Source organism: Oryzias melastigma, linkage group LG20, assembly GCF_002922805.2.
Source record: "Oryzias melastigma strain HK-1 linkage group LG20, ASM292280v2, whole genome shotgun sequence".
Classification (NCBI taxonomy): domain Eukaryota; kingdom Metazoa; phylum Chordata; class Actinopteri; order Beloniformes; family Adrianichthyidae; genus Oryzias; species Oryzias melastigma.
Window position 1 is genome coordinate 3,143,126 of NC_050531.1, and position 11,246 is coordinate 3,154,371.

Consider the following 11,246-nt stretch of genomic DNA (forward strand, 5'->3'; position numbering starts at 1 on the left):
GGGGGGCAACTGGTGATTAGTCAACTAATCGTAAAAAGCAATCGGTGGTTAGTCAAGTAATTGGAAAAATCAATCAAATATCAGTCAACTTATCAGGGAAAAATAAACAAACAAATCGACAATCAGTCGATTAATCGCAGATTATTTTCCTGATTAGTTGACTAATCTGGGGGATTTGGGTTAGTTGACTAATCGTGAAAAACAATTGGTGGTTAGTCGAGAAATTGGGAAAAGCAATCGACAATCAGTCGACTAATCAGGGGAATATAAATAAATAAACAACCAGTGATTAGTCGACTAACCGGGAAGAATAATTGACAATTTGTCACCCAATAGGAAAAGCAATTGATGATCAGTCAATTGATTACCCCAATTAGTCGATTAATCTGGAAAATAATCGGAAACTAGTTGACTAATCTAGGAGTTTAGGGTTAGTCGAGTAATCATGAAAAGCAATCGAGAATCAGTCGACTAATCGGGAAAATAATTAGCTGAGTAGTCCGGGTCGGTTAGGGTTAGTCAACTAATCGTAAAAGCAATCAGTGGTTAGTCAAGTAATCGGGAAAAGCAATTGACAATCATGCGAGAAATCGAGGAAAAATAAATAAACAATCGACAATCAGTCAACTAATCGGGAAAATAATCAGCAATTAGTTGACTAATCTGGGTGGGTTAGGGTTAGTTGACTAATCGTGAAAAGCAATCAGTGGTTTGTTAAGTAATCGAGAAAAGCAATCGACAATCAGTCGACTAATCGGGAAAATAATTGGTGATTAGTTGATTAATCAACAAAATAAAGTTTTTAATCAATGGGTGATTATTGAAATAATCGCTTGCAGCAGCACTAATGAAAAACACAATTTTCATGGGAGCGGATCTCTAATGACGCATTTCTGACCTGAAGGTTTATTTTTTCTTCATGCTGTGTTTCATGTCAATTTAAAGGTCAACAGAATCCGGTCTGCCGTTAACCTTTTCAGGTTCTGACAGACCTTTCTGAGAGTTTGTTTCTCCTAAAGAGGACAGTCGGTGGAAGAACAGATATCTGGACTGAAGATTTTTCAAGAGTATTGAAGGTGACATGAAGAATCACATCTTCATAGTTCCTCTGAAACACCTCCGGTCTGCCCCATCTTACGTTCAAAACTCCTTCAGGAAGTCGGAGAGCCGACGGAGGAAACTCTTTCACCCCAACGGCAGGACTTAACCAGACAGAACGCCGCCGCTTCACGGATAAACTAAAGCTCTGTGGCCTCCGAGCGTGGACCAAACCAACGTGATCTGCTGACGGGGGGAGTGACAGGTGGCTTAGAGGATGAATGGTCCAGAGCCGCCAGGCCTTTCTATGAAAAACCAGGACACTCCACGGGGAGGGACGGGAATGAGGACTCAGAAAAGAAAGAGAGAAAAACACATTCATCTGCTTTGACCAACTCTGGACTCTTTGGGACGAAGCTGCAGGAATTCATGATTTCCAAGCCTTTGTCTGAAACCAGCGAGGTGCTCACGTCTGAGTCAGCACATCAGCATCTCGCTGAGTCAGCAGTCACATGTGGTGCTGGACTCGGTCTGGATTCTGATCTGGTTCAGTTTCAGTTCCTCGTTAATCCTAATGTGGAGGATCAGGAACCTCTTTCTGGACCTGCTGTTGGAGCAGAACTCTCCGGAGAACCGGTCCACAAACACCAACAGTATTTCAGCTTTTTCTAATTCCAAAGATAGATTTGTGATCATGAAGAAGAATTTATCAGAAATAGAACTAGTATTTTTTGAACATTTTCTAACAGCTTTAAAACAACAAAAATATTTTGTTAATCCTGAATAAATGGGACTGAAGTCAAGAACATTTAAAGTTGACCAGAAAAGTGTGAATCCTTTATGCTGAACGTGGTCGCTGAAGATGCTTTGAAATGTATCAAAAGTACAAGAATATTTGTCCTGAACCTGATGAACGATTTGATACCAAACTAGCATATTTTGCATAAAGAATTTTAAGAATGTCTTTTATCTATGGGGCTAAAAATTGTATAATATATGAATACCAAAAGTACTAGCAGGAATGGCCTAAACATTTACATAACAAGATTGCTTAAGTTTCAAAAGTGCACAAAGTTTTTGAAGGATTTGAAGAATTTTTCACTCATTTTCAATGGAGCTGAAAAGTTGCTTATATTACAAAAAAATTCAAAAAATGTAAAATTTGTGAATACAACTGTACAAGCAAGAATTTCCTGAACGTTTTGGTACCAATATTCCATAGGTTTGAAAGTGCACGAAGTATTAGAAGAAGTTCTCATTTCTATGGGCTAAAAAAACAACAACAAAAAACAGATAAATTGGGTAAAATGTAAAAATGCATAAAAAGCTTTGAATACAAAAAATAAAATCTGGAATATCCTGAACTTGCTCAGCGTTTTGCTAACGAGATTCCTTAAATTACAAAAGTACACAAAGCTTTTAAAGAATTTCCCAATCATTTTCAATGTGAGTGAAAAAAAAAAATTGCATAAATTGTGTAAAATGTTAAACAACGTGAAATACATGGATAACAAAAGTTTAAGCAGAAATGTCCAGAACTTAATGAACATTTTGACACCAATATTGTATACGTTTCAACGTGAGCAAAGTATTTGAAGAATTTCTCTTTTCTATGGGGCTAAATTTTAAAAAATTGCATAAATTGTGTAAAATTAAAAAAATATATATGAATAACAAAAGTACAAGCAAGAATGTGCTAAATGTTTACATAAAAATATTACTTAAATTTAAAAGTTTTTGAAGGATTTGAAGAATTTCCTAATAATTTTCAATTGGGCTGAAGAATCATAAATTACTTAGAATTTTAAAACCATAAAATATAAAAAAAACCAAAAGTAGATCGGGAAAAAACGTTCTAAACTTTTGATACCAACATTGCATAGGTTTCAAATGTACAAAGTTTTTGAAGAATTTATTTTTTTATGTGGCTAAAAAACCAAAACAATTGCATAAATTGCCCAAAAATGTTTTTTAAATTGTAAAATTTGTGAATACTAAAAGTACAAGCAGGAAATTTCCTGAACATTTTGATAACAATATTACTTAAGTTTCAAAAGTGAACAAACTTTTTGAAGGATTTCAAGAATTTCCCATTCATTTTAAATGAGGCTAAAAAAATGATCTAATTAAAAATGTGCTTAAAAAGAGGAAGACCTTAATCATTACTAACAGATAAAAAATCCAGCAAAATAATCTAAAGTTGCATTAATTGCTGCTGAATCTGAAGAACCTAAATGTTTCAGATAATTTATGTTTTATACATTTTTCTATGAACGACAGCAGTAAATGCTGCGGTTGAATATTTTCACCGTGACGCTGCTGCATCTCCTTCCCCTCGACCAGGTGGCCTGCTTTGCATACCCACTGTGTGCCCTTGTCCCGGAGGTTAAGCCCACCGGCATAAATTAAGTCGCCGCAGCTTCTGAGTTCCGCCTCTATTATGGACCCATTGCAGGCGGAGCTGCTGCTGCGGCGCCGCCGCCGTCCTGACTGAAGGTGACAGAAAAGCCTCCGAGTCAAGCTGCGACATGTCGGAGTGAGTGTTTCCAACAGACAGACTTGTAGAAAGTCTGACACTCGCCTCACCCACAGAGAATCAAACCTGCAGCCACTTAGGAACTGATCCGTAACCAGACTTTTCAAAATAAAAGTAAATAAATGCAGCAGGTGGAGGAAATCACTAAACTCCTCCCAGTTTGACCAGCTGACTCTCATGCACCAATTTGAGGTAAAATAGTGAAAAATATCTCATGTTAAGTGATTTTAAGAGAGATTAAAGCAACATTTTGGAGATATTGTTACTTAAATCCTCATGACATTCAACAAAATGTCAATTTCTATCATAGGAACACCAGAAACAGTACTAGGGTTTCTGTTTTCCACGCGTTCAGTACTGCATTAGGGCCCGGTTCGCGGCCAGTATTGCATCTGGTACAGGTCTGGTCCAGTACCACATCTGTACCAGTTTGGGTCTGGTGCTGGGTTAGGGTTACTGTACCGATACTGGATACGTCCTGAGGACTAATCCGCTCCGGGTACCTAAACCCGTTACCCTAACCCAGCACCAGACACTGCACCGGACCCAAACCTGTGACCCTAACCCGGCAATGGACGCGGACTGGTCCTCGGGACACGACCGGTACCGATAGCCAAACCCATTACCTAAACCTGACCCGGCACTGGACGCGGTACCCGACCCAAACCCCAACCTGGCACAGGACATGGATTGGTCCTAGGGATGCGACCGGTACCCAAACCTGCATCCCTAACCCCAACGTAACACAGGACATGGATTGGTCTTCAAGATGCGACCGGTACCCAAACCCATTACCCTAACCCGGCACTGAGACTTGTCGTTTTTTGACATGATGGCTGTTCATAAAATCAGGGGTCCGCAACCCTCAGGATGTGGTATCGGCTGCGGTACCGTGTCGGTCCTCAGGAAGTGTTCGGTATTGTTACTCAAACCCATTACTCGATACGATTTCAGACCCAAACCCGTTACCCTAACCCGGCACCAGACTCAGATTGGTCTTCAGAACACGTTGGGTACCGGTATCCAAACCCATTACCCTAATCCGGCACTGGACGGGGTACTGGACCCAAACCCGTTACCCTAACCTGGCACCAGAGGCAAATTGTTCCTCGGGACGCGACCAGTACTGGTACCCGAATCCATTACCTTAACCTAACCTGGTACTGGACATGGTACAGGACCCAAAACCGTTGCCCTAACCCAGATGCAGATTGGTCTTTGGGGCTCAATCGGTACCGGTACCCAAACCCGGCACCAAGACTCGTTGTTTTTTGACATGTTGTTCATAAAAATCAAGGGTCCACAACCCTTAGGAGTGGTACCCGCTGTGGGATGCTCCTCAGGAAGTGTTCGGTACTGGTACTCAAACCCGTTACCCAAACCCGGCACCAGACGTGGATTGGTCTTCGGGACCCAACCGGTAGTTAAACACATTACCCTAACCCGGCACTGGACGTGTCCCGAGGACCAATCTACCTCCGGTACCCGGTTCGGGTGTGGTACCGTGTCCCGAGGGTTGTGGACCCTTGATTTTACAAAGAGCCAGCACGTCAAAAACGATGAGTTATGGACTCCTAAAACGTCGAGAAGTGACGCTGGAGGTCCTGAACTAAACGCCAAAATGTGACGAGTTGGGGATGAGAATGTGTTGTCCCAACATTCATCTGTTTACACTCTCACAGCCCAACTAACATTAGCGCTGCAACAAAAATGTCAAATTGTTGTGATTTACAACTTATTATTTAAAAAAAACTGATTGTTTTCATCACTTTCAGTCAGAAGTCGGATGCATTCGGCTATTCTGCTTAAAGCAAAAATAAATCTTTGTGGTAAAACAGGTCTGATCAGCCTGAACTAGACGTCATCTTCATCGAGAAGAAGACGACAAATCAGAGGTGGTGCTTTCAGTCAAACTCTGAACTCAAAGGCGGTTTTTCCTCGGGGGCTAAAACATTGTGGGAAATCAGTGTCGTGTTCCAGCTGGCTTTCACAACCAGGAAACTCCCACGTCCCGCTCCACAGGCCATGTCACCGCTCTGCCCGGTCCACAACGCTCTCAGAGAGGGGTCCAAACGCGTGTCCCGTGGCGTCCCGTCCTGGTCGGGGACGCCGTGACGGCTGCTCAGACCTCAGAGGAGCAGGAAGGAAGCTAAATTACAGGGAGTCCTTGGGGAGTGCAGCTGGAATGGGCACACCCTCTGAAGGCTGATAAAGTCAGTTCCTGTTGAAAAACACGCTCGTGCACCGTTTGTGGGTCTCGGCTTGCTATTTTGGTAGCAGCCACGACCACAGATGCTGCTGATCTTTAAAAAAAAAGAACATCTCAAACACAACTGCAAGGTTACACCAGAACCAGAGCAAACTCTGCCCCCATGTTAGCGCTAAAATCAATGCTTCATCCATTATTAACCAGAGGATTCTCCTGTTTTTAACTGATTCCCAGCCATTAAACTCAATTAATTCAACTTTTATTTACGGTTTATTAAAAATATATAGTTTCTGTGCACAGTCGGACCCTATAAACACTCAAAAATCAGCTTAAAAGTCTGTAATAAACTGTTTTTGTGGCATTTCATGGTGAGTTTAATGACCTTCTGGAATTTAAAGCACTCTCGCGGCTAACAGGTTAGCAAAGTAGTTAAACGCAGAACCACTTTGTCATGGACAAACAAAAACTTTACTGATACTCCCTCGACGTTTATTCAAATAGAGATGAACTCATGTAAAACTCGGAAACAAACAAAACCGGTGCGGTCACTGAAACGTCCGGCAGCACGTCAAAGCCGCGGCGCTGATTCGTTATCACGGCTCGTTTCACGCCTGAAGTCTACTTTCTTTATCCACATTTCCTGTCCCGACAGCCCGGAGCTTTTCCCCCCGCGACGGAGAGGCGGATTACGCGGCGGTTAACTCACTTACCTGGACATAATTGTTTTCGCAGTAGTCCGCGACTCTGGTCAGGTTCTGGTAACTCTCCACGAGCGCTCTTTTACCGGCGGGAATCTCCTCATCTAACAACATTTGTAGCTCTGCCATCTTACATCCTCTCCGCAGAGCCTTCCCGTTCAAACGGCCACCAGATCTGCCAAGGAAAAAAACTCCTTTGACTAGGATTCCTGCCCACACCGAAGATCGTCTATCACCACGTAGAGGAGTCACTACAACGCGATGATTCACTTTTATAAAATATTTTCGAAACAATAATTGTAATATATGTATGAATAAAAACAATATTAAATAATGTTTACAAAAAAATGTTAGTTTCACTCGAACACGTGTTTTTAGTGAAACAACTAAATTGTTGAGAGAATTTATGGAGTTAAAAACCTAATGAAAGAAAATTATTCTTTTAAGATAGCATGTAATTCTATCTTAGCACCAAAAATAAATCAGTTTAGTAAAACTGTTATCAGAGAATATTTAACTCATTGCTCCCTTACTTTAATGAAGTTTGGGGCAATAATTGTAATTTTCATTACATCCGTTGTGAATAGTTGTGCAAGCTTTGATTAATATTATATTTTATTAATTCAATTTGATTTTATTAATAAAGCCCAATATCCCAAAACAATTGCCTCATCGGGCTTAATGACGGTAATTGTACAGAAACGAAAAGTCAGTCATAAAATAAAAACAATAAATGATTGCTAAACTAACCAAACTTAATAAAACTTAGACCGCCCTTCTCGTGAGGAAAAACTCCTAAAAAAAGATTCAGGAAAAAAGAAGAAACCTTAGGGATGTCCACATGAAGGAGAGATCCTCTCCTAAGACGGACAGGTGATTTACCGGGACTATTAAAGAAAAGTTAGCTTATCTAACTCTACAACTACGTATTTGAAAAGAGTTCAGCGGATAGGACTGGGGGACAGGTGGGGGCGAGGTCCACAGCCAAGATGAGCCAGAGGCGAGGTCCACTGCAAAGAACAGGAGCACAGGCGATCCACCTGGAATCTGAATTCCTCTCCCGCTCCCACCAGAGGGGACTGGGAAAGAGGAACAACACATGAATAGCACTGCTCCAATATTATGTTAGTAATGACATGCTAAAAATGTAGATTTTCTATTATTGTTATTATTATTATTACCTTCCGCTATTGCATACAAATTACTATTGACATGGTTGAATTGAATTTAATCGGCAATACCAATTAGTAGCAAGAAGCTAGGGAAAGTTTAGGGCACTGGGGTTCTTTCCCACATTTCCATTGACTCCACTATTCTTTATCACTTATTTTTCATTTAGTTCTCCATGCCTCTTTTTGGTGCAGTGTTATTCATTTGTTGTAGATTTCCGATTCCAGGTGGCTCGTCTGTGCTCCTGTTCTTGGCAGTGGACCTCACCTCTGGCTCGACTCACGCCCCCACCTGTCCCCCAGTTCCATCTGGATGAAGAATCGTCTGTGCTCCTGTCTATCCTGGCCGTGGACCTCGCCTCTGGCTCATCTCGCCCCCCCAGTTCCATCAAGATTAAGTTCATATGCTACTATTCAAACATGTATTTGTAGAGTTTGATAGGCTAATTCTTTTTTAACAGTTCTGCTACATCGCCTGTCTGTCTCTGAAGAGGATCCCTCCTTTATGTGTCCATCCCTGAGGTTTCTTCTTTTGTCTGTAAGAATCTATTTTTTGTTTTGTTTTTTTAGTTTTTCCTTACCAAGAAGGAGGGTCAAAGGGAAGGGATGTCCAGTTTAGTTTAGTTTAATTAGTCTAGTTTAGCAACCAGCTATTGTTTATGTTTTATGACTGGTATTATGCTTTTGGAAAATTATTTGTGTTGTGTAATTGGGCTAAATAAATAAAATTGAATTGAAATGAATTGGAATGTCACTCAAAAATATCAGAGTGAAACCTCCTTTTTTTTCTACCTATCGTTCCACCGATTGGAAGCACAACGCGCTGGGATATGTAGTTTGAATCAGATCGAAGTGGTGAGTAGGTGTTAATTTTTTATAGATAAGTGTTTAAAACCCAACTTTTTAAAAACTTTTTTGATCTTCATATGTTTTGTTTTTATTTGTCTTACTCAAAACCAACTTTATTAGAAAACAAGTTTCTAACCGCAGAGTATTCTGGGACATGTAGGAAATAAGAGCCTTCACCGATGACTTGAAGGAAAGTAGGTGTTAAGCAGTGACCTACATTACCCATAGTGCACCTCTGCTTAGCTCAATATGTTGTTCATGGCGTCTGTTCGAGGGTTACAGACAAGTCGCCTTCTGACTTAGAGATAAGCAGTTTGGTTTAAAGGTGAGTCGGACATTTTTAAAGCTTCTGTCGGGAAAGTTTCGAGGTTTGTGCTGCGTTTGTGCGCAGGGGGCGGAGCTGTTGAGGCGCCGTCGCGCGGATGTTTGTGTGTCCTAAATACACAACAGTCCGGCTAACTAAACACAGTCTCTGCTGTCAAACAGGTTCGGCGGCACCATGGAGGTGGAGGCGGTCAGCGTGGAGGAGGAGCGGCGTCTGGTTCGGCGGAGGTTCGAGGCCGCCGTGAAGGTGATCAAGAGTCTGGCCCCGGACGGTGAGCGCGCGCGTGCCAGTCTGTGGCTGCCCCCAGTTTAACCAGTTCACACCTGGTCAGTCGGCTGCAGCAGCCCGAGCTTAGTTAGAGCTCGTGCGATTTAAGTAATCCACTTTGCAAGCAGCCGGTCGAGGTGCAGAACCACAACAAAGCCTGTGAGTTGTTCTGATCCGGTCGGTCTCCTCAGGTCCATTCCAGCCATCCAACGACATGATGTTGAAGTTCTACAGTTATTACAAACAAGCCACTCTGGGGCCGTGCAACATCCCCCGGCCTGGGTTCTGGGATGCAGTTGGCAAAGCCAAATGGTCAGTAACCCCCCCTCAAACATCCCTGTTATCAGCTCTGGTGCATTCTGCAACCTTTAACCCACAGACTCTTGTTTACAAAGCTGGTGCTCAAATGACCCAGTTTCATGGACTTTAGTGAAAACTTTGTTTTGAATCGGCAGGGATGCTTGGAATTCTCTGGGAGACATGGAGAAAGAAGAAGCCATGTCGGCTTACGTTGATGAGATGAAGCTGGTGGGTTCCACTCCGACCATCTTCTGATCTGCTTGGAAAGCCGTGGTCTTATAATTATGATCATACCTTTATAGGCCAAATAAAAAAACAGTTTCTTCTAGGACATAGTTTCTGCAGAAGTTCAGAAATTTGCCTCCGAGTTTTTGCCGGTACTGTTGGCGGTGGGGGTGTAGGGGGGATTCGATTCTGCGATACATCGCGATATTTAATTTGGCAATACTTGCGTCTATTTAAAATGTTAACAAAACGATTTTTTATTAATGATCCAAATTAAAAAACTGTTTCTTCTAGGACATAGTTTCTGCAGAAGTTCAGAAATTTGCCTCTGAGTTTTTGCCAGTACTGTTAGCACTAGGGGTGTAGGACAGAAGCGATTTGGCAATATATCGTGATATTTCATTTGGTGATACTTGTATTAATTTAAAATGTTGACAAGACAATATTTAATCAATTATCCAAATTTAAAAACTGTTTTCTAGGACATAGTTTCTGCAGAAATGTATCTGTGAATTTTTGCTGTTACTGTTGGCGCTGGGGCTGTAGGGGGGATTCGATTCGGTGATGTATCGCGATATTTCACTTGGGAATACTTGTATCGATTTAAAATGTTAACAAAATGATTTTTAATTAATTTTCCAAATTTAAAAACTGTTTTCTAGGATATAGTTTCTGCAGAAATTCAGAAATTTGCTTCAGAGTTTTTGCCGGGACTTTTGGCTTGTGTAGGAAAAAAAATGATTTGAGGATATATCGTGATATTAAATGTGGCGATACTTTTATCGATTTATTTTATTAATGATCCTTAAAAAAACAAACATAGTTTCTGTAGAAATTCAGAAATTTGCCTTTGTAGTTCTTATTTTGTGATATTTCGTTTGGTGATACTTGATTTAAAATGTTTACAAAACAATTTTTAATTAATTATTCAAATTAAAAAACTGTTTTAGGACGTAGTTTCTCCAGAAATTCGGAAATTTACCTCTGAGATTTTGACAAGACTGTTGATGCTAGTGGTGTATCGATTCGGTGATGTATCGTGATATTTCATTTGGCGATACTTGTATTGATTCTAAATGTTCACAGTACTATATTTAATTAATTATCCAGATTAAAAAGCCTATTCTCGAGGACATATGTTCTGGAGAAATCCAGAAATTTGTCTTTGTGTTTTTGCCTTGACTACTGCCGCTCGGTCTGTGATTGAACCAGTATTTTCATCGCTGGTTCTGGAGGTTTTCACGTTCTTGAACGCCCCCCGTTCTCAGATCCTGGAGGGTATGCCCATGACCGACGAGGTGGAAGAGCTCCTAAAGGTTCTGGGACCGTTCTACGAGCTGGTGGATGAGAAGAAGAAGATCACACAGATCTCCGACCTGAGCGCCGGTAGGTTTCTGTTCAGAACATGTTCGTGTATCTGAATTAAAAATGTTCTGCTCAACTTTTTCCTGTTTGCTTCTGGTTTACGCTCAGCCCGGTTGACTCGGTTTGCCAGGCAACTGGAGGGCAAGTACCCGACTGTAGCCACGGTGGTTAGAACTGGTGTTAGAGCTCATCTGGGTTCTGCTTCATTAGATCGTGCTCCTGTCTGGTCCTCTGAGCTTAGAGCCCCCCCTCAATGAGCTGGTTT

The 11,246-nt window shown here is 41.4% G+C and overlaps 2 protein-coding genes across 2 annotated transcripts in view; one reads left to right on the forward strand and one right to left on the reverse strand.

Annotated features, from left to right (window-relative positions):
• The window catches only part of abi1a (abl-interactor 1a), a gene marked incomplete in the record, with an annotated part of 44,397 nt that extends 37,671 nt beyond the window's left edge, over window positions 1-6,726 (reverse strand). The window contains 1 exon segment of the mRNA XM_024280316.2: window positions 6,494-6,726. Coding sequence (XP_024136084.1) covers window positions 6,494-6,610 — 117 coding nt within the window.
• A 1,939-nt stretch (window positions 6,727-8,665) lies between these two features.
• Window positions 8,666-11,246, forward strand: part of acbd5a (acyl-CoA binding domain containing 5a) — an 8,831-nt gene continuing 6,250 nt past the window's right edge. The window contains exons 1-6 of the mRNA XM_036217522.1: window positions 8,666-8,824; window positions 8,986-9,095; window positions 9,283-9,403; window positions 9,547-9,619; window positions 10,885-11,002; window positions 11,090-11,235. Coding sequence (XP_036073415.1) covers window positions 8,999-9,095; window positions 9,283-9,403; window positions 9,547-9,619; window positions 10,885-11,002; window positions 11,090-11,235 — 555 coding nt within the window. The 5' untranslated portion in view covers window positions 8,666-8,824; window positions 8,986-8,998. The remainder of the gene's footprint in view (window positions 8,825-8,985; window positions 9,096-9,282; window positions 9,404-9,546; window positions 9,620-10,884; window positions 11,003-11,089; window positions 11,236-11,246) is intronic.